The 24,299-nt window shown below is 37.9% G+C and overlaps 1 protein-coding gene across 8 annotated transcripts in view; it reads right to left on the bottom strand.

Moving 5' to 3' along the window:
- Positions 1 to 24,299, bottom strand: part of BRAF (B-Raf proto-oncogene, serine/threonine kinase) — a 188,052-nt gene that overhangs the window by 17,500 nt on the left and 146,253 nt on the right. For 3 of the 8 annotated variants that reach the window (XR_004277020.1, XM_032305663.1, XM_032305665.1), the window contains 4 exons: positions 16,535 to 16,581; positions 15,616 to 15,734; positions 11,752 to 11,883; positions 3,093 to 3,227 (listed from right to left, as the gene is read on the bottom strand). Coding sequence is in view for 7 of the 8 variants with exons in the window: in XM_032305663.1 (XP_032161554.1) it covers positions 3,093 to 3,227; positions 11,752 to 11,883; positions 15,616 to 15,734; positions 16,535 to 16,581 (433 nt within the window). In the remaining variant the exon portion in view is untranslated. Of the gene's footprint in view, positions 1 to 106; positions 158 to 622; positions 659 to 3,092; positions 3,228 to 11,751; positions 11,884 to 13,305; positions 13,407 to 15,615; positions 15,735 to 16,534; positions 16,582 to 24,299 lie in introns of those variants that run through there. The other 5 variants (XM_032305660.1, XM_032305664.1, XM_032305662.1 and 2 more) reach the window with 4 other exon arrangements.

Below are 24,299 nucleotides of genomic sequence, written 5' to 3'. Positions count from 1 at the left end.
TGTATGATTAGTATAAGGCAAAGAAGCAATGTTACAAAACATTTTAAATTACAAGCATAACACACAAATAAAAATTCAAATAATACAGAAAAAGTTTAAGTCCTACCTTCCAGGGGTAACCACTGTTTAAGAGTCTATACTTTCTTCTGGACCTTTCCTATGCATAAACATGCACATATGAAAACAGAGCCCAGCCCCACCCTCATCACCATTTAAAGTGGTATCATACTACACATATTTTTCTGCATTGCTTTTCTTTCCCCTCACTAATATCCATGCCATCTAGACAGCTACCCTGATCTTTAGGTCTTTAATTTTTCCTATTATGGTAAGTCTTTAAAAAAAAATAGATATATATAGATATATATAGATATATCTATATATCTATAGATATATCTATATATCGATATCTATCTATCTATCTATCTATCTATCTATATATATATATCTGAGCACTTGTGGAAGCAGGTTCTATAACATACATTTTTAGGAGTGGAACTGCCAGAGCAAAAAGTATATATATTTCAAGTTTATGAATTCTACCAAGTCCTTTCAAAAGGCCAAACTAATTTACATTCCCAACAACACTGTTAAAAAATTTATAAGGAGGGCTCTTCCTTACTTCCCAACACTGTTCCCAATGCTGGATATTGCCAGTCTGAGAGAGGAAATCAAAATGTATTTTACTGTCACTATGCATTTTACAGACTGTCACAGAACCTTTAAACAACCTAAATTTATTCAGCATTTATATTTCTTTGTGAATCACCAGTTCATATCCTTTGCTCATTTTCTATTTATTATTATTTTTTACTTATTGATGTGTAGGAGGCCTTTGGATAATATCAGTATTTATATTTTGTTATACATGCTGCAATTATTTTTCATGTTTACCTTACAATACTATTTTTATTATATAGAAGTTTAAAAACTTTTAATGGAGTCACACTTGCTATGTTTTCCTTTATTACTTCTGGATTTTTTCTTTGCTTATTAGGAAAGCCTTCCTTACCTCAAGGTTATAAAAACGACTTCTTATTTTTCAGTTTAGTTTTTTACATATAAATCTTTAGCCATCTGAAATTTGTGTTTAGCATGTGAAATGTGTATACAGTGTGAAAAGAGATCTTATAATGAAAAATTAAAAATAATACTTAAAAGGAGTAGTCTTCAATAATCTCAAAAATTCAGATATGCATTTCATTTTCTGATACCATGCAAAGAATAAAATGTTACATACATTTAGAAATATAAACATTTTAACCCCTTTAATACCACTTAAAAAGTGGCCTATCGGGGCATCTGGCTGGCTCAGTCAGTAGAGTATGCAACTCTTATCTCAGGGTTGTAAGTCTGAGCCCCATGTTGGGTGTAGAGATTAGTTAAAAAAATAAAGTCTTAAAAAAAAAGTGGGCCGGGGCGCCTGGGTGGCCCAGTGGTTTGGGCTGCTGCCTTCGGCTCGGGTCATGATCGCAGGGTCCTGGGATCGAGCCCCGCATCGGGCTCCCTGCTCCGTAGGAAGCCTGCTTCCCTCTCTCTCTCTCTCTCTCTCTCTGCCTGCCTCTCTGCCTACTTGTGATCTCTGTCTGTCAAATAAATAAATAAAATCTTAAAAAAAAAAAAAAAGTGGGCCTTTGGATATAATTTGCATTATTAATGTACATCAAGCAGGTTAAACAGGAAACTCTAGTACCTGGACTCTAAAGAAGAGAATGTGGTACGGGGTCCTGCTGAGACTGGCCAACAATACCTGTCCTTTTACTTCCATAGTCTTAAGTCAGTGGTCTTCTGGGTTAAAAAAAACTACTCTTCCTCAAAGAAGTAGTAATGTAGAATTCCAATATTAAAACATGTATCTACCCACCCTGAGAAAGCCTATGAGAGACTTGTTAAAATTATAAATTCTGTCGTTAATTCTTCAGACAGGAATAAAAGATTCACTCATTCCTGTAGCAGTGACTTCTGTCTAAAAGAGCCAGCTCGGAGTGGGTATTCAAAGGCATTACTAAGGTCCACAAAAGACCAACTCAGTAATTATGGTAGCTGAGTAATTACTAGAGGCAGCTCTTCCCACCTGAAAGCTGTACTGATTTATCAAGATCCATTTATGTAGAGCTATCCACAACTTCATAAGCATCATAAAAAATTGAATTTCTATTACAATATCTATAGAATCCAAACTTTCTAAGCTTGTTGAGGTATTTAGTTTCAGTTTCTGAGGCTTATGAAAGATTGTTAACTTAAGGGCTTTGGCCTTATACCATGAAAAGATAAAAAGCAATGGTAATTTTCCAAGAATCAGAGAAAGATAGACAGTACCAACAGGTGCCCTTTCTTTTTATAGAAAATATAAAGATATTTTTGGCTCCTCCAAAAGATGTGGTATTAAAGGGACGCTTGGAATTTGTTTGTTTTACCACCAGGAAGAATTCAGGTAGCAGCTCTCAAAGTGTAGTCTGTGGAAAAACTATTTTCATAGTAACACTAAGGTATTATTTGCCTTTTTTATGGTCATTATTTTACAAGTATTAAGTGGAGATTTCAGAGGCTAAATGATGTAAAATATTGCACTGCAACATAATGAATGCAGAGAATCCAGATGTCTTCTTCTGCAGAGATTTGCAAAAAAGGTAAAACAATGCCATTCTTTTCACTAATTCTGTTGTCTGGGAAAATACTGTTCTTTTTCATAAAAAGTTAACATGTAATGATTTTATTATGTTTAAATAAACTTATAAGTATTTTAAAAACTTAGTTTTAATTTATAAAATGGCAATTATTACTTATATAAAACAAAAGCTCTTTGGGGGCCTTCAATAACTTTTAAGTGTGTAAAATGGTATGAGACCAAAAAGTCTGAGAACGGCTAGACAAAAGTAAAGTCTTTCTGAATATTTTGTTCTGAGTTTTTAGATAACCTATCATTCAACCTTTATATAATTATCTTTATGTGATTACTTATCTTCTGCCTGCACATAATCACATGGAATCCAAATCCACAACGTACAAACTGTGTCCTCTAGAAACTATTTAAAAATCTGCATCTGAGTATTAGTCTGTCCTGTTAAGTAACACATAGAGCTGCTTCTTACTTGGGGAAAGAGTGGCCTCTCATCTCTTTTCTTTTTTAGGCACTCTGCCATCAATCTCTTCATGGCTTTTGGACAGTTACTCCGTACCTTACTGAGATCTGGAGAAAGATATCCTCGTCCAACCATAAAAATTATCTGGGAAGAGAAAAAAACCAAATCATACAACCTTATTGATAAGCTGAAAAACACATCAACATTGATAATTCAACAAACTGTGTGCATTTATGAGTATTTTTCTGCATGTACACTGTACATCAACAAAAAGTTAAGAAACACAATGCTAGTATTCTGATTCCTATGTATCACATCGTGGGGAACCAATACTTAATGGGCTGTAAGCTGGAAACTTCTGGACCTGTGGAGTATTGCAAAGGTCTCCTAATTGCTCCCCAGGCTTCCAGTCTCTCCTTACGCAATCCATTTTCCATTGCCAGGGTAATCATGAGACACATCAGATTGTACCTCTTTTTCTACTTAAAAAGTAATTTATTGAGTACTTGCTGGGCATCACACTAAGCCCTTTATATATATATATATGGAGCAGGAACCAAAAAAGTTAACCTTTTAGCAGTTGTTTTGGCATCTGCATTTTATTTTATTTTATTTTTAAAGATTTTATTTATTTGACAGAGATCACAAGTAGGCAGAGAGGCAGGCAGAGAGAGAGAGAGAGAGAGAGAGGAGGAAGCAGGCTTCCTGTCGAACAGAGAGCCCGATGTGGGGCTCAATCCCAGGACCCCTGGATCATGACCCCGAGCCAAAGGCAGAGGCTTTAACCCACTGAGCCACCCAGGCGCTCAGCATCGCATTTTAAATTCGTTTGTTCAGGGAATGGAAGAAATGGGGCATTTATTTTTACATAGGTCTGAGAAACAGAGCCTCCTCTGAAAAAAAGAAAGTAAACCACTTGGGTATTAAATTTTCTGTTTCATAGAGTAAAAAGGCTTGTCTTCTCTGGGTGCAGAGAGGTAACTTTTCATGATTTCTTAATTTTTGGCTCTTCTGAGAATGGAGAGAGACAGACTTTAGGAGTCTTGGGACTCTTTTGTATAGAGAGAGGGATTTTGATCTTAGAGGGAACAGGTCCAACATGCACAGACCAGAGGCTGGGTGGAGAGAGCCAGTAAGAGATCCCCTGTTACAGACAAGGCAGAGCTTATAAACTTTAGGAACATTCAAGTCTGATAACCTAACTTTATGTTATTTCCTGTTTGGTGCCATAGTAACTGTTGTTGAACTACACACTGATTTGCCCGAGCCCCACTAAAGCGGAGGTATAAAGCTTATCCTCCTTTCTCACTGCCCCTGTCAGAACTGCCCTTCTTCCCACTTTATAAAAGGCTCACCTGCTCCCCCATATGAAATGTAACAATAGTACACACTGTTCCAAGGTGTCAAACTGCTGGGGTACCACTGGGACACGTTCACACACTGGTATTTAGGCTCTAATGAACAGGTGACAAATTCCTTTGCAAGACAGCTGGTTTCCAGTTCTTTGCTTTCAGCTAATTGTAAAATTTACTGATAAATTATTATGTAATTTTTGGTACATTACAGAAATTAGTTCAAATTAACAGAGTGATACATGAATGGTAAGAATTAATCTTGCCCAGAGAGAAGGCTGGCCTTTGCCTTTGTCTCGTGGAAGGTAATCCCTAAACCTCTGGCAGGTCCTGCCTGATAATAGTTCTTCTGTTTACCTGGGGGCCTTGGGCTGTGCCAGATAGTCTATGCTATTGAACTGATTTATAGAAGGGACGCTGAGTCAAGAAGTATCAGCTAAAACTAAGGTCAGCCACACAGGTGGTCAACCATATTCACTTAGCCCGAGCCCTGGGGATAACTCGGCAATACCTGCATGTTGTCACACACGGACGCCAGGAGAATTCAGTGCTATCCACTGTTACACTGGGAGAAGACAACCAGGACCTCCACATGTGGAACTCTCCTGGATTCTCCCCTTGTGCCTCTTCCCTTGGCTGCTGTAACGAACAGCAAGTCTAAGTACTAGCAACCTGGAAGGCATTCTGAGACTTACTGAAGGCTGAATTCAGCCGAGTGTGGTCTAGGGGATCACTGATCTGTGCAGATGAGTACAACAAACACCTGAATTTTCCATCTTTGTATCTACTTTAACAAGAGTTCTCAGTGGATACTTCTTTAAAAATAAAACAAAAGGACGCCTGAGTGGCTCAGCTGGCCTGGGATTGAGTTCCGCATCGGGCTCCTTGCTCGGCAGGGAACCTGCTTCTCCCTCTGCCTCTGCTTGCCATTCTGTCTGCCTGTGCTCGCTCGCTCTCTCTCCTTCTCTCTGACAAATAAATAAATAAAAATAAAACAAAGAAAGGAACTGTTTCTAAGTCCTACCTCATTTAGCAAAAGCCTATTTATCCACAAATGTATGAATGAACTGAAAAGAAAAGCCCTGTTCGTTAAGACACACATTTCCAGTAAAATTTTCCTTCTATGTTTCTATATATCAACACTTACATTTTTATCAGTTATATGTTAATAATTATTAACAGCAGTATAATTCAGAATTTTAAAAATATTCAAAGACTAGGGGCGCCTGGGTGGCTCAGTGGGTTAAGCCGCTGCCTTCGGCTCAGGTCATGATCTCAGGGTCCTGGGATCGAGTCCCGCATCGGGCTTTCTGCTCAGCAGGGAGCCTGCTTCCTCCTCTCTCTCTCTCTCTCTCTCTGCCTGCCTCTCTGCCTACTTGTGATTTCTCTCTGTCAAATAAATAAATAAAATCTTTAAAAAAAAAAATATTCAAAGACTAAAGTCACAGGAAAAGATTTTTTCAAATTCTAAATGTAAATACATATTTTTGTTGCAAAGATGTGACTTGGCCAGTAAGAAAAAGCCTTGAAAGCATAAAAAAAAATGTTAAAAATGTTTCTTCAAAGAGAAAAACTTCCAAAAATTAATGAATCTATTTTTTAAGCAAGTGATGGTAGGTATCAAGTCAGAATGGCTTTTAGATTTCACTGGATACACTGAAAAGGAAATAATGGCTTTATTTTGAAATGTTAATGCAATACAAAGGAAATCACATTCTTTGCAATTATTTAAACTTGAAGGGAAGACTTACCTGGATAATTCATGTACAGTAGATTTAAGTGTCACAGACACAATAAAGTCAGTGGTTCCATTTAAAACTCTGGGACTGATTACCTTCCTTCTCAAACCACACTCAGCCCTCTCGGCACCTCCGCCCTTTTATTCACTCCTCTGTGTGACAGGAGCAGCGTCTGCTCATCACCCTGCGCTGCCTCAGCAGACTAACAACTAACAGCATGGCCTGTGCTTTATTCATCTTTGTATCCCTCTGTATCCCACAGTGCTTCGCATACAGTAGTTTTGAAAAATTTTTTTAAATTTTTAAAATTTTTATTATTTTAATTCTTTTTTTTTTTTTTAAGATTTTATTTATTTATTTGACAGACAGAGATCACAAGTAGGCAGAGAGGCAGGCGGAGAGAGAGAGAAGCAGGCTCCCTGCCGAGCAGAGAGCCCAACGCGGGGCTTGATCCCAGAACCCCGAGATCATGACCTGAGCCGAAGGCAGAGGCTTTAACCCACTGAGCCACCCAGGTGCCCTGAAAAATTATTTATTTATTTTTAAAAAGATTTTATTTATTTATTTGAAAGAGAGAGACAACAAGAGAGGGAACACAAGCAAGGGGTACACAAGTGGGAGAGGGAGAAGCAAACCTCCCAGTGAGCAGGGAGCCTGATATGGGACGACCCCAGGACCCTGGGATTATGACCTGAGCCGAAGGCAGATGATTAATGCCTGAGTCACCCAGGCACCCCTGAAAATTTTTTATTAAAATAACTTGTGCATTGATAAGACACTTATCATTTCCTATCTGTTGTTTCCTGAGGTCTTGTGCTTAGAACCCAGCCACCAGGGGGGAAAATTAAAAAAAAAAAACAACCTAGCAACGAGGCTGTACCAAGTCCATGCTTTCTACAAAGTACCCCCCACAGAAAGGCCCAGGTGGAGAAGAACTGAGGCCCCCAGCCCTTGGCCCTGACTGAGCTTCCAGTGGACAGCTAGCACGACACCTTGTAGGATGTGTGAATGAGTCATTTTGGAAGTGGATCCTTTAACACCCGACAAATGTACCCTAGGCAATACCACGTGACACAGAAATAAACCTTCCTTACTGAAGGCAGCCCAACCTGCAGATTCATAATTTGCTTCAGCCACTACATTTTGGGTGGTTTATTATACAGTAACAGTAACTGAAATATACTTAAAATAAGACAGAAGTTATCTGTTATTTTTTTCTAGGATGACGGAGCACTTCTGCTCCAAGAAAACAAAGAGGACAGAGTGTCAATACACCTAGCTCAAATGAGAGCATCACTAATCCCAACTTAGAGAAGCTGCACTGAAGAGTGTGATTAGTGTGATCAGAGAGTGAAACAGAAGGATCAAGAGGGGAAAAAATGACAGCAATTTCTCAGACTTCAGCACTAGAGTAAGGAAAACAAAAGCCAATGCTATTCTGCAAAGTAACATAGGAATGGCCATCCCCTGAGGAGCTAAAAGACGTGCTTTAGGAAAGAATCTGATGTTTATAACGATAAGGAATTCTTTAGTTGAATTGGCGGGGGGGGGGGGGGGGGGGGGGGGAGACACCAGAAGAGGTAAAGTGACCAGGTCATGCAGGTTATGAGTAGTCCAAGGTCATTCTTTATATCGAGCTGCTTAATCAGAGTCCTGCTTTAAATTTGCTGGGAAAAGCTGCCATCTCAGACTATGGTGGGGGGAGCGTGTACAGGAATGGCTCCTACAGTGCACAGTAAAGACACAGTTGTCCTATCTCCTATGAAAAAGAATATTCCTCAATTTTCACAAAGAAGTCCAATCTGAGAGCCACAGAGATCATAGTAAAAAAAAGAGAAGAAACAAATCAAGAGGAATAGATGGAGCAAAGCTTGGGATTACTTCACTGAAGAGTTACTGATTCCCAAGAGGAAGTTCCATGGAAAGCGTCACTTGAGGAAAGCAGACTAAGAAGGAATGAAGTAGACTGGGGGTGATGGGAAGAGTGTATCATTCTTTTACCTCTTTTTTCTTCATCAAACACCCAACGTGGCTTCAGACTGGAAAATTCCAGAACGCTCTACCTATATTATCAGAAAGAATTAACTAGTAAAGGCCTTACCCTTCTGTTGGACACTCACTCACTTTTCTCATGGAGAGTAAGCCCTTGCCACATCATTTATCATATTCCCATGGAAGACAAAAGCACTTAAAATGCCAAGACGCGAATGAGCATAGAACTCCACGATGCTTTTATCCACATTTTGGAAATAATAATATCTGTTTCCATAATATAATTTTATTTCATTAAAACAAACGTATTCACTGGATTCCATCCAGATCTTAGATTCATAAAATTTTATTTGTAGTCTCTATAATAAATCAACTAAAACTAAACTAGAATTCCCTAGATTCCTATAGAAAAGTAATATGCAGGGTGCCTAGGTGGCTCAGTTGGTTAAGTGTCCAACTTTATTTCGGCTCAGGGCACGATCTCACGGTCGTGGGATTGAGCCCTGAATCAGGCTCTGTGGTGAAGAGGGAGTCTGCTTGAGTCTCTCTCTTCCTCCCCCTCTGCCCTTCCTCTCCTGTTCACGCTCTCTAAAAATAAATAAATAAATCTTAAAAAAAAAAAAAAAGTAATATGCAAAAGAAAAGTAAACATGGCACAGGGTATGATGTTATATGGTTGAGTTAATGAGACTATAAAAGGCAGAGCACAGGAAACTTGCAAATTAGAAACAACCTTGCTGGGATGCCTGGGTGGCTCAGTGGGTTAAACCCTCTGCCTTCAGCTCAGGTCATGATCCCAGGGTCCTGGGATCGAGCCCCACATCGGTCTCTCTCTTCAGCAGGGAGCCTGCTTCCCTCTCTCTCTCTGCCAGGCTCTCTCCCTACTTGTAATCTCTGTCTATCAAATAAATAAATACAATCTTAAAAAAAATAATAATGAATCAAAAAAAAAAAAAAAAAGAAACAACCTTGCTATTCAGACTACCGTCATCAAATCAATCATCTCAGTCACCTAGGATGTCACAAGTCCAAAAGGTGCAAGGTTTCCATTATGTTCCTTAGCTAGCAGTTTGGTCTATCTTGAATCTAAGTTTCATGTAGGTTTAAGATACCAGGTAATTAGGAACCAGGTCACAGATTTTTTTTTTTAACACTCAAAAGTAGGATTCCACATTATAAAGTAGGATACAACATTCTAAAGCTATGTAGTGGTTAGAAAGACCAAACAGAAACTAAACAATTAGCTTTGTGCTGACTTGGGTAGAAACACAGTTATTTGTTTATTATTATTATTATTATTATTATTTTTAAAGATTTTATTTATATATTTGACAGAGAGAAATCACAAGTAGACAGAGAGGCAGGCAGAGAGAGAGAGAGGGAAGCAGGCTCCCTGCTGAGCAGAGAGCCCGATGCGGGACTCGATCCCAGGACCCTGAGATCATGACCTGAGCCGAAGGCAGTGGCTTAACCCACTGAGCCACCCAGGCGCCCCTGTTTATTATTATTTTTTAAGATTTTATTCATTTATTTGACAGAGATAGTGACAGAGAGCTGGGAGGAGGGGGAGAAGCAGGCTCCCCTCTGAGCTAGAACGCTGGGCTTGATACCAGGACTCTGGAATCATAACCTGAGCCTAAGTCAGATGCTTAACCGAATGAGCCACCCAGGTGCCCCGGAACATAGTCATTTAAAAAAAATTCTTGAGAGGCACCTGGGTGGCTCAGTTGTTAAGTGTCTGCTTTCAGTTCAGGTCATAATCCCAGAGTCCTGGCATCAAGCCCCACATCCAGCTCCTTGCTCAACGGGAAGCCTGCTTCTCTCTCTCCCATTCCCCCTGCTTGTGTTCCCTCTCTTGCTTTCTCTCTCTGTCAAATAAATAAATAAAATCTTTAAAAAAAAATTAAAAAATTCCTGAACTATAAAATCAGGACCCCCTGGGTAAGAGGCCATAGGGTGATTCAGTAAATACACACAAAGTACGTGACAACTGAGATTACTTCTCTGAAACTATACGGTAATTGAAGTTCTTCATTAAGGAAGATACTCAGAGCTATTACCAAAAAGATAAGAGAGTTGAGCTGATGACCAAAATACATACACTACTTAAATGAAGTAACACATTTATACATTAAAAACCATCATCTCATTAGATTAGGAGGTTATGACAAAACACATAAAACATTCACACTTTTGGGGTGCCTGGGCGGCTCAGCTGGTTAAGTGTCTGCCATCGGCCCACGTCATAATCCCAGGGTCCTGGGATCAAGCCCCACACTGGGCTCCCTGCTCGGTGAGGAGCCTGCTTTCTCCTTCTTCCTCTCCCTACTGCTCCCCTTGCTTGTGCTTGCTCTCTCTCTGTCAAATAACTAAAATATTTTTTAAAATTCACTTTTTAAAAAAATTTTTTTGAATTGGTGATTCTCAACTTTGGTATGTATCAAAATCACCTGGGAAACTTATTAAAAATGTAAGTACTCTGACTCTACTCCATGGAATTAGAATCTGCTCCAGTATCTCCATTTTAATTATTTTTCTGAAAGAGGGAGAGAGAGAGAGCGCACATGCACGTGAACAAGCCCTTGGAAGGGGGAAGATGGTGGCGGGAGGAGGGGGGACAAACGGAAAGGGAGAGAGAGAATCCCAAGCAGATTCCATGCTCAGTGTGGAGCCCTGTGTGGGGCTCCATCTCGTGATCCTGAGATCATGACCTGAGCCGAAATCAACGGTAAGATGTTTAACATACTGATCCACCTAGGCACCCCGGTATCTCTATTTTTAAACAAATTACCCACATAACTCTGATGCAACCCACAGCATAAAATATAAATATTATTTAACCACAGTTTATATCGTCAATCGTCGTTTTCTAATATATTAACAGTAAAATTGCTTCAGTCTCTCTACACACGTGCACATATGCTGTACACACACTTTTTAAATCCTAATGTGTACAATGTAAAAACATCAGTAAAGACAATTCCTTTTTCTTGGTCAGTGGTAAAGTCCTGGTGAATCGAATGTAGCGGGGATAGAAAAGGAAAAGAGTTGTATGAGGTTCTGTTTGGTACTTTGGGAAAGGACAGAGAACAGGAACTTAGGAAGAAAGAAGTAAAAATAATTCCCTCCTATTAGAATCCTCATTATAGAAAATGAAAGCATGATACATTAGTCTTTCAAAAGAGGAGAAACCTCACTAATTTCAAAAGAACTGGCTAAAAAGAAGCACACAGCCGAGTGCCTGCTCAGCACGACCAACAACAGAAGGCGCAAAGCCCAGACGCCGCCGCAGCAGAGCCCTTCCTTCTGGTTTGTGTGGTCAAGAGATGTGAGCGATCTCCACGGTGGCAGCTCTAGTTTCTAGTCAGAACATCAGGAGCTGCACTCTGTGACCACACTCGGCACTGACATTTCAAGGAAGGCCTTACATGCTGTCACTGCCAACAGTCCACCAAAGGTTTCCACAACTGCAACAAAGATCAAGATAACCATCCTTCATGTCCACTCAGGACTCAACACTTCTAAAACAAAGTGCAGTCTTTATACAAACAGTAAAATAAACCCCAAGAGACCGTAAATGTTTACCTGGTCCCTGTTGTTGATGTTTGAATAAGGTAACTGTCCGGTCATCAATTCATATAGAACAATCCCAAATGCATAGACATCTGACTGAAAGCTATATGGGTTTTTATCTTGCATTCGGATCACTTCTGGTGCCTGTTAGAACACAAGAAGAAAAATATTCTTGTTTATTCTTCAACTAAAAAGACTGAAAAGCAAATTATTGCAATTCCCAGAACAATGCTTTTGTCATTAGATAATCCATCTAATATGCAGCCCATTCTCTTATTAATGGGCAAAGAAATAAAAATGATTAAGAAAAAAGATGCTCAGTGAGCTCTGCAAGAGGCAGTATTACCTGAGATTCCATATGAATTACTAAGACTTTATAATTTTATCGGCCATCCTCCTTCTGCACAAAACACTGTCACAAAATATTGTGCAAAATACTGCACAAAAATTGCTATCTGAATCTGTCCCAGGACTAGCCCTGTCAAGAATCAGTTCCTGTTTCCCATTCCTGATTCAGTAAAGAAATACCGAAATGTGGTCCTAATGGGTTTGGGAGTAGCACTACCACTACGCTGCCGGCCTTAGAATTTGAGTTTTCCCATTGGTACAATGGTTCTCGTCTCAGGGCACCTTCAAGACTGACAAACTCAAACCTCTTTCCTCCTTCCAAAAGCATTATCAACACGAACGCTTTATTAACAAAAGCGAGAGGCAGGAGGTCGATTTAGAAGTAAAAAGATCCTGGCCTCTTGCTTCTTGGGCAAAGAAAAAGATCAAACCATATTTGCTACATTTCTTGCACATCTGACTCACTGTACTCTACTGCTTAATTTCTTATTGGCTGGGTTCATGAACTACAATAAGTGGTTGGCTAAATATAAACTTAAAAGAGTTCTTTCACCTTGCATCGTCTGTACTGTTCCATTTGGAAGAACTGTTTCCCTAGAGAAACTGCAGAGTGTATTAAGTGAAAGCTCTGGGAAAGCCCTGATACTTAAGCCTGAATTAACTGCATAAATGGCTGGAGGACACGGGACAAGATTCCTGGTCACTGGTCAGACTATCTCATGAGGCAGGCAATGGTGCTCAGCCTCACCTGCAAATCACAATCACCTGCGTGCTCTTTAACCTCTCAGTGTCCAGACTACATTCCAGCCCAATAACGTAACAATATTACATCTCTTGTTGGGATCCAAGCACTGCTGATTTTTATAGCTCCCAGATGATTTTAATGTCCAACTGAGGTTGAGAACCACTGAGAGAAGATGTGTGGGAGATCCTGATGAAGAACGGGGCGGGGGGGTGAAGGAGAAGACTGTCTACTTTTGTCAAACATTTTATTGCTGACTGCTTTTAATAATAAGGTAAAAAATAAACCACATACAGCTGTGATGTGATGAACAAGTTAGAATACTGAGAGGCTGGTTATGATACAGGCATAATTTTAAAAGCCAGAACACAGTTTTGAGAGGAACAGAGTAATAAATGAAATTTAATAAATAAAAAGAACTAAACGGCTTTTTTAAAATTTAGTTTTACCTCTACTGTTGTTGGTAGATGGCTTGATGAAAAGTTGCATGTCATCTATTTATAAGAAATGCATGACTGATCCTCAATTAATTTAGTGATTTAATTTGTCAAAATTTTCATAAAGATTTCTTTCCCCTCTAAGGTAAATAAAAAAGGTTGAGAAGAATTCAGATGATTACATAACCTTAGTTCTGACCAAACCGCTCTCTACTAGTCTACGGATGCTCCATATTTGGTTTTGAAGGCACTATCAACCCAAAAGTTGAGTGTACAACCCAACAGTTAAGTGTACTACGGTTAATCTCTTGTATTAAAGCTCAGCTTGCTTGAATAAAGGATGAACCAATTGACCTAGGTATCCACAAAATAGAAATCAGAAGAAAATACACAACTTTATGTTATAATAATAATCTGCTAACTATATAAACTAAGGTTTTTGAAAAAGGACAAATCTGGAGACTTAACTGAACCTCTCTCCCACACTAGTTAAAATAAACACACTTTAAAACATGTATCAATTGTTTCTTCTTAATTTTAGATTTTATAATTTCAGTACTTAAACTTTGCCAGTATGGCCCTTCCTGTGATACACTGCTATCTTGTAACAAGATGTGTGCCTTAAAGGTGCATGAGATCCAGACTACAATGATTAATTAGCCTCTTGTTTATAAAATGGTTTACTAAAACAATTAAAATTTATTAAAGAAACAAATCTAGCTAGTTCTAATTACTGAATCTTAGAAACAAAAAAGGCATTAAAAATCCACTAGTCCAACCAACATTAAAGATGGAGAGACGTGGAGGAGGTTAAGAAATGCACAGATTGAGAGTCAAACAGAGCACTAGAGTACAGATCTCCTAACTCTAAGTCCAATGTACCTCTTCCACCTTGTTACTTGCCTTCACTCCAGTTAAGTTTTTTTTTTTTAATTTAAATTCAATTAGCCAAGGTATAGAACATCGTTGGTTTTTGATATACTGTTCAATGATTGATCAAGCTGGGTGATGGGCATTAAGGAGGGCACATAATGTGATAAGCACTGGGCATTACACTCCATTTATTATTACAAGAAATCATAGCTGAATTTAACCCGATGCTTACTTGACTAATTCAGATGTCTACCTTGCAATTCCCCTCTTGGAGTCTGCTACAGATTCAGGGAATTTATGCAAACGTGGCTTCAAGAGCCCTTGCAGCTTCCCTGTTTCCAGATTCAATCATTTAAAGTTTCAACTTTGGGGGACATTCTATATTTAACTAAGCGCAGCAATTCTCAAACTTTTTGGTCTCAGAACTCTTTTAGTCTTGAAAATTACTGAGGACCCTAAGGAACTTTTATGTGGATGGTATCTATGGGTATTTAACATATTTAAACTTAAGTGGGAAACTGTTAAAATATTTAGTAATTTCATAAATAATAAAACAACAGCCATTAGATGTTAACACACATCCCCATTTTTAATGAAAAGTATGTTTTCAAAACTAAAAAAAGTTCAGAGAGACCAATACTACTGCAATTCTCTTTGACTGGTTTAACAGCAGCCAATTATGGTCATGTATTTGCTTCTGCATTCCATCTGTTGTGATACGTCATTCTAGCTGAAGAATATAAAGAAACATCTGGTCACACAGAGATCACCTTGGGGACCTCCAAAAGGGTCTTAGGGCCCCTTTTGAGAACTGCTGTCTTAGAGGGTGATTCCTATACCTGCCCTTTTCACAGCCTGCTGAAAGTAATTGCACAGACGTCTTCATTCCCTTCTTTTCCACACAGCAGAAATAGGAATAAAGAAAAAGAAAGAGCTATGCAGGGCAGTACATGGCTGACAGTGCTAATTTTTTTTTTGGGGGGGTCTTTCCTCTCCCAGCTGCCCCATAATTATAGGTTCTTTCTAGTCTAAAGGAAGTAACTTTCCAATTGAGGCTTAAATAAGATTGTGAAACCACCTCTCTCTTAAAAAAAGTAGTTCTCTTAGTAAAAACCTTAATAATTGCTGCAGATCATACCTGCTGAAATTGCACACTCTTTTTTTATTTTGGAAACAGTACATAGAACATTTTGAACATAAAATATTTTAAGGAGACAATTCTGGATAAAATTTAAACAGTGTTTATAAAATACATATTTTCTTGTTTGAAATATAATGAAATTGGTTTCATAATATTTTTAAAGATAAAGAAAAAATTAAAATATATTTACATAAAAAGTAAGATCAACATTGATTTTTGTGAATACTGGGAATTATGAAAATACTACAGTTGAAACCTTCAAAGATCTTCTAGTAACTCAGCAGCATCTCAGGGTCCAAAAATTTAATTATTGGAGAAATAGCCTCAATTCTTACCATCCACAAAATGGATCCAGACAACTGTTCAAACTGATGGGACCCACTCCATCGAGATTTCACTGTGGCTAGACCAAAATCACCTATTTTTACTGTGAGGTCTTCATGAAGAAAAATATCTGAGGGGTAGTAAGTAAAGGAAAACAATAGATCTCATTTTCCTAGCAAAGCAAGCATTATAAAAATTTTAGGTAAGTGATCTAATTTCTAGAATGCTGTAATATGATTTTCTTTTTTTTTTTTTGGTAAAACTGATACTCCTTTAAAAGTACAGTACTTCATATTTCCTTCTGAAGTTAATGAATACGTTTTTAAAAATACGGTTCTATTTGGCCTATGTGACCTGCTTTTAAGATTTTTAGGGCTAGAAATGTGGTAGGATGAGGTGAGATGCTTTCCTACCTACATATATGGGAAACCCTGAAACTTTCCCACTAGATTTTAGTAGCATAGACCCAGATACGCTTTTGGCACTGCTGGGAAAGCTACAAAGGTTCTTCACTGGAATGAAGTCAGCTGGCAGACAGGGTCTTGATCTGGGTTTATGGAAGAAGAAGAAACATTATGGTTTTCTCACCTCATTGTAGGTAAGAACCTTCAGGTACATCTCAACTACCGCAGAGCAGCATCAGAGCACTGAAAGAAACGAGTTGGTGCTGACGGAATGTAAGCACACAATCCTAAGAGTCCGACTATTAGAAAGACTTGACAGAATTTTTGGTAATGCTCCCATGTTCAGAAACCAAAAGCATGTTGTAGTACCCTGCTTTACTATGCTGTCATGCAAACCCGCTCATTAATTCCCTTTACATTATATTGAACTTAGCATGAAAACTGTTTTTACATAATGTGAAGACAAAATGCAGAAGAAAAAGTCAGGATGTTTTCAAACTTCGCAGACAAATTTCAGGAAGGATACTATTACTCTTGAGGTCTCTGTGGATGATTGACTTGGCGTGTAAGTAACTGAAAAACAAAACATCATTTTAACCTGAGTAGGGGTAAAGACTCTGGCCTCAAAATCTATAGAACATATTTAGGGGTGTAAATAAAGACTTAATCAAAATCATGACACAATTGCAAACTGTACATTGTGATAACCCCTTTACATAAGAAATCTTAAACTATAAATGAATTTAGGATTATAGGAACATATTACTATTATGGTACAGCCCAAATCTTGTGCTCTTATATTAAAAGACTTTGCTTTATCTTTTACTATTTACCAATACAAACCTTTCACTCCAGTCAAGCCTATTTATCCATGTTCTTTAAATATACCTTGATATTTAATCCCACCTCTGCGATCAGTGCTCCCCTCCCAAACCCAACCCCAAATCAGCTTTCATTCTATTTCCCACCTATTCATATCTATCCTTTAAGACTGAACACACATTCTAACTCCTGAACGAAGCTTTGCCATGACTAACTCAACTGAAAGTGATCTTTCACTGTTGAGTTATATCATAATTTTTAATCAGCTTGATTCATGTATTTTTCCCCTCTATGGTTCATTTTTTTTTTCAGAACATAGACTCCACTAGAATATGAAAATCTGATTGATAATTTTAAAGGTAGTAATTATACATTCTTAAAATAACTTCTTAAAAATATGGAGGACCTTTACCACACATGGTAATCATTCAATTAGTCTTACAATTAGTTACTAATGGCCACAGTAAATAACTCTGTTGTTAATTAGTCTAAAAATAGAGTAGAATAAGAGAAAATTAAATAATGCAGAGTAACATAAATTTTCAAAACAAGCAAACAGAAATAGTGAGGAGCAAACCTGCTACATTACATAATGTCCAGAGTGATCTATCTTAAAGTCAATGATAAGTTTAAATTATCTGTTATCCGTAAAAACTGCTTTAGTTGAGTTCACTGAGGGTAAGAGCTGTGTCTAGTTTTTTGTTTAATCTCCACCTAGCACAGTGCCTGGCATGTGGTAAGTATTCAACATGTGTGTCGAATCAACTACAATGAAATGCATATAATATCCTAGTCAAAGTAATTTTACTTCATTTAATACTGGAAAGGACAGATATATGAGACATCTAAAATTTGACAATGACCATTAAGAAATCAATTTTGCTTTAAAATGACACTTTAAAGTTCAAATGGTATATAATCAAAATTATGTAATGAACACTTAAAAATTGAAGAATCATAATAATTAAGCTTTATTTATGCTTTCTCATCTTCATGTAAAGTTCCCATTTTCCCAAAGATCAAGGTTTTAAAACTTTCTTCTCAGATAAAATTTTTATTTCAAATGACTATTGATACAAAGGAACCCCTTCTCCTCCAATTACTCTCCTACATCACTGTTTATGTCCTCCACAGCATTTACCACTGTTGTCATGACTTCTTAAGCCCAGTCTTGTCCCACACTACATCACATGGTCTCTCTGAAGTTGGAAGAAAATAGGGTATCAGTTATAGATTTCATTTGCTTAAAAAGTTCTGCAGTGACACAGAATGGTACAGATGGAGAAACAGAGGCCTCAATCACAAGCTTTTTCAAGATGGGGAGACCTTGTCCCGATCTCCATTAGAAAGAAAGGGGAACAAGTGGTCACGGTATTCAGTGGTGGAGCTCAGTGCTTTGGTCAGAGATCTGGTCTTTAGTGCATGGAACAGGTGTTGGTCTTTGAGTAGAGATTCTGTCTCCTATGAAATTAAAAACAGCAACAAATGGGTGGTAGATATGAATATGTGGAGGCATGATGAAGTTATAAGGGAAGATAAAGGTGATCTTGATGGTGTCAATCTTTTCAGCAAATCTGATACAAAGAAATATAGCAAGAGTAAGGTAGGTAGCAATTAACTAGAGGGTTGAGGAGAAAAATTTTCTGACCAGGAAAATACTAGATAATTAGCAAGATATGATTACTGAGCTAGTGATATAATCTTAGTAGAAGCTGGACAGCATAAATCTATTAAGACTAAAGTTGTATATAGCTGTAACTTGAAACAGTGCCACCTTATTCTTGTGTAATCCTTTATTGTTTAAAAACTACTTTTCTTTTATTTCACTTAATTCTCTTTTTGTAACACCTCTGCAAGAAAGGCAGTGAAAAAGCAGAAATCCAGATCTATATAATGGATGGTTCGAAAGAAAAGGTACTTAAATTCCCTAGATGGGAAAATGGAATGAGTATCATACCCCATATCTGTACATAATATAATGTTCCAGCGTAATTACTACCCTATATAATTCTATAAAGGCTGACACTAAAACATCATTTTCTTTTTTAAAAGATTATATTTATTTATTTGACAGAGATCACAAGTAGGCAGAGAGGCAGGCATAGAGAGAGGGGGAAGCAGGCTCCCTGCTGAGCAGAGAGCCCGATATGAGGCTCGATCACAGGACCCTGAGATCATAACCTGAGCCAAAGGCAGAGGCTTTAACCCACTAAGCCACCCAGGCGCCCCTAAAACATCATTTTCTAAGCACCAATCAGTTAGAATGAAAGCTGACAAAGGAAAAATAACTGGCTGAGGGTAGGGAAGAGAACAAGAAGAAATTAACTTTACTACAGATGACACAGAAGTGTATCTATTATTTAGGGGAATTAAACTGGAGGCCCTTCTTAACTTTTCTAAGATGTTAAAAGATGTTAAAGAGAAACAGGTTTATAAAAGCAGAAGGAAAGAAAAAGCATTCTATAAACCAAATGAATATCATATCCTTTCGAAAGGCTTTTCTTAGGAGTTTCTTTCCTTGAAAAAAGAAGTATCCACATACAGAATCATATAATCTGAAAGCTGGGCAATCATCTACTAAAATTTGTTCTTTCTACTTCTTTTAAGTTATTATCCAAGAATCAGTTTTCTAACATTCTTTTTATAGCTTAATAAAATGCCCCAAGAGTAAATACAATACTCTAACATTTGATCTGATGAACATAAACTAGAGTGACTCTCATCTTCATTTTCTCCTTGAATGTAAAACCTGAAACCATGAAACTCCTAGGAAAATAACACAGCTAGCAAGCTCTTTGACAAGGGTTTTGGTAGTCATTTTTTTGGATTTGATACCAAAAGCAATGGCAACAAAAGCAAAAATAAGTGGGACTACACAGAACTTAAAAAGCTTTTGCACAGCCAAGGACACAAACTACCAACAAAATGAAAAGGCAACCTATCAAATGGAGAAAATATTTGCAAACCATATCTAATAAGGACATATCCCCAAAATACAAAGAACACGTACAACTCACGAGTAAAACACCCAAACAATCTGATTAAAACACAGACATTTTCCCAAAGAACACATGCGGATGGCCAAAAGGTGTCCAGCATCTCTATGTATTGGAGTAATGCAAACCGAAACCACAACGAGATATCGCCCCACACCTGTTAGCATGGCTATTACCAAAAAGACAAGAAATAGCAAGCGGTGGCAAGAATGTAGAAAAACAGGAACTCCTGTGCACTGATGAAGGGAACATAAGTGATGCAGCCACTATGGAAAACACTGTGTAAGTTCCCCAAAAAACTGAAAAACAGGATTATCATATGATCCAGCAATCCCACTTCTGGATATATATCCAAAAGAACTTAAATCAGGATCTTAAAGAGACATCTGCATCCTCATGTTTACTGCAGTATCACTCAGAATAATAGTGCCCACGAATGAATAAAGAAAATAACACTCGCACACACAAATATTAGGCGGCCACAAAAAAGGATATCCTACTATTGGCAATAACATGTATGGACCCCGAGAGCATTACGCATCATCAAATAAGTCAGAGAAATACAAATACCACGGGATCACACTCATATGTAGAATCTAAAAACAAAACAAAAATCAGATTCACCTTCACCTTCCTTACGGTAGGTTAAAAACATTTTATCAGCCATTATTGTGATTATTATGGCAGCCAGAGTCACTGTACTGACTCCTATTAAAATTACATTCAGTTACAACCCTACAGAGCTGTTGTTCCTGCCCTGCTCCTACAAAACAGTTTCCCCATCCTAGATTGGTATGTATCTCTCTCTCTTTTGGAATTGGATGTCGTATTCTGTAGACGTGGCCTATAATTCCAACTTATTAAAATTTTAGTTCTCACTAAAAAATAAGTTTTATAAGACCAGTGTGTTAATGAAGCCCTCAACTAAGTTCTCTGTAAATGTGCTAATCACAGTCAAGAAAGAAATGAAACGAAAATCTCCTTCTAGCTTAGTAGTTTCAGGTATGATCATTACACAGTTCTGAATCTAGTTGAATTCTCCACGCATGTTGCACCTCTTGATCATATGCGCAACAGTATCATGAGAAATAACACTCAAAAACCTTGCTATAATGCAAATACTATGGCTACATGTGCCATAGTATTTGCCCGCTTTATCAGTCTATTTACAACAGCCACGTGTCTCTCACTTACGTTTACTGTTATTTTCAACCAAAGAACTGGTCCACAAAACATTAGCATTTCAGTCCTCTTTCACTAATACTACACGGTTTCAAAAAGTGCATCAGACTTCACATAGCAAGCTCGCTCTCTCCTCAGCCAGTTACAGAGAACTCAGCAGCCAACTGGGCTGGGATGCATGATGGTGGAGACAAGATGATATCTGATCCAAACTGTTTCAATCACAGTCTCCCTCCTACTTTGATGCCCTCTAACTCCCCTCATAATCACAACGTGGAAAGTGAGCAAGATTGCAGGGAATGATGTTCTGCTACTCCTCTGTAGTCAATAATCATTTAGAACAGTTAAAGTCCCTAAGAAGTGAAGTTCACACATTTTTCTAGCTGTGATCCAAAGTGGCCTAAATTCTGTTTTTAGAGTTTTCAGTTTCTTTTACCTAAAAAAAGAAAAACCAGGTTTGAGGTACAACTTGTATACAACACAAAATGCATCCAATTTTATGCAGAGTTTGAGTTTTGACGACTGTATGCACTTGTGTAATGACCAGCCACAATCAACATGAAGAATATCCATCACCCCCCCAAACTTTCATGAACTTCTGCAATGAAACGCTCCTCAGGTCAGGCAAACCACTAATAGTGATTTCTGTTACTAGAGATTAGTTTTGTCTTTTCTAGAATTTCATATAAACAAAATCCATGGCTTCTTCGGATCAGCATAAGGATTCGAAGATCCGCACACTGGCCGCACGTGGCATTACAGGGTATGGATATCCCACAACTTAACCACGGACCTGTTGGACATTTGGGTTGTTCCTCATTTTTTGTCAGTTTTGAGTAAGATACTACAAACATTCAAGTACAAGTCTCTGTTGTTGACTTATGTTTTCACTTTTGGGTAAATAAGTAAGATTAGAATGGCTCATGTGGCAATTTTAACTTTAAAAGAAACTGCCAAGTAGCTTTCCCATTTCAGATCCTTACCAAGAATGTGTAAGAGTTCTGGTTGCTCTGTATCCTTGCCAATACTGGGTATAGCTGCTTTTGATTATAAGCATTCTAGTGGGTGTGTGGCAGTGTCTTATAGTGTTAATTTGCCCTTCCCTAATGTCTAATCATAGTGAACATCTTTACAGGTGCTCATTTGCCATTCTTATGCCTTTTTAATAAAGAACCCCAATCTTCTGTCCATTTTCTTGTTAGGCAGTTTTTCTTATTACTGAGTTGTAAGAGTTCTTATATGGTTCAGATACAAGTCTTTTAATTAGACAATGTATCTTGCAAACATTTTCTTCAAATCTGTAGCTCATCTTTTCAGTTTTTAACAGTGTCTGTCTTTCAAAAGGCAAGTTTCAAATTTTGATTAAATCCCATTTATTAATTTTTTCTCATATGATCCTTACTTTTTGTGTCTTAAGAAATATTTGCCCTTCTTTAGGCTACAAAGATTTTCTCTAATGATTCTTTTAGAAGTTTCACATTTTCAGCTTTTAGTCTTTGATCCATCTCAAGTAAATATTAATGTCTTATGTCCAGTAAGGGGAAGTGATTTATTCATTTATTCTATATGGATGTCCAGTTGTTCCAGTAATATTTGTTGAAGGGATTGTCTTTTCCACATGAATTGTGCCTTAGTGCCTTGTTAAAAAAAAAAAAAATCAACTAACTCCTCTTTTCCCCCCAAAGCAACTGACCATAGACCTATGGATATATTTCTAGGCTTTCTATTCTATTTTTTGATTTATATGTTTATTCTTATGCCAGTATCCCATGGTCTTGATTACAGTGGCTTTATACAAACTTTTGAAATCTAACACGAAATGTCCTTCAACTTTTTCAAAATTGTTTAGACTATTCTAGCCATTGCATTTCCTTATACATTTTAAGATCAACTGGTCAATTCCTACAAAAAAGCCTGCTTAGATTTTGATTGGAATTACAACGAGTCTACAGATCAATTCGGGAAGGATCTTAACAGTACTGACTTTCCTAACTCATGAACGTGATGTTTCTATGTCTTTTTTGTTTCCTAGCTGGGACCTACATTAGAGAGGGTATAATCTCCCTTTGGAAAATCAGACCTTCTAAAGTAAAACACTGGTCTAAAAAAACATAAAAGAATCCATTATAAACATGCAATACAAAAAACCATGTGGGTGCCTGGGTGGCTCAGTCAGTTAGGCACTGGCCTTTTTGGCCCGGGTCATGATCCCAGCTGGGGTCCTTGATCGAGCCCCACATGGTGGTCTCTGCTCAGTGGGGAGTCTGCTTCTCCCTCTCCTTCTGCCTCTCCCCCTTCTCATGCTTTCTCTCTCTCTCTCCGTTGCTCTCACTTGCTTGCTCAAATAAATAAATCCTTAAAAAAACCCCACATTACTCTTTGAAAAATTCATCTCAAACATACACGCACAATGTGTGTGTGTGTGTGTGTGTGTATTTATTTATAAGAGCAGGGTAGTTCAATGGAGGAAAGGACAGTCATTTCAATAAATACTGCTGGGATATCCATGTGGGGAAAACAGTCTTTAACTGTTACCTCATACTAAACCCAAAAACCAATCTGAAGTGGATTTAAGACCTAAAACCAAAAGCAAAAACTATGAAAGTTCTAAAAGAAAACAATTTCCACCACCCTCATGTACACATAAAGCATTTTAAAGATTTCAGGATATTTTTGCATCATTAAGTTTCATAACCTTCATGTTTCTTTGTGAGGCAAGCAAAAAGGCAATAATTCTACTTATGTTGATGGGAAAACCACAGCCAAGAAGATTTAAATGACATAAAACCAGAGAGTTGTAGGGGAAAGGGCATGGGTTTTGAGCACACAAGACTTGGGTTCAAATTCTAACTACATCTCTTACTAGCCATAGGACCATGGGTACGTTACAAAATCCTTCTTAGCTTCAAATTCCTAACCAAAGAAATGGAGGTAATAATGAGCTTGAAGGAGCTCTTTCTTTTAACACATGTTTAGTGAAAGCCCCCTGTGTGCTAAGCAACAGCTGTTCTAATCTTGGAACTAAAGCAGAAAATTCCCACCCCAAGGTGCTTACGTTTTAGTACAGAGACAGAAAAGAAAAAAGATGTATTAGTAGAATATACAGCATCCTGTAAGTAGGGAAATGCTGAGTTGCAGGGGGTTGTAATTCTAGGGCAGGGAGGGCTTCTTTTCAAAGGACTTTTGATTAAGGACTGGAAGGAGAGGAGGGAAAGAGTCATGCTGATACAGGACAAGAGTACAGCAGGCAAAGGAACTAGCAAGGGCAAGGTCCTAAAGCAGGGCCCATGT

The sequence above is a fragment of the Mustela erminea genome, chromosome 11 (assembly GCF_009829155.1).
Source record: "Mustela erminea isolate mMusErm1 chromosome 11, mMusErm1.Pri, whole genome shotgun sequence".
Classification (NCBI taxonomy): domain Eukaryota; kingdom Metazoa; phylum Chordata; class Mammalia; order Carnivora; family Mustelidae; genus Mustela; species Mustela erminea.
The sequence above is the reverse complement of the archived record's forward strand: the minus strand, read 5'-3'. Positions and strand labels throughout refer to the sequence as shown.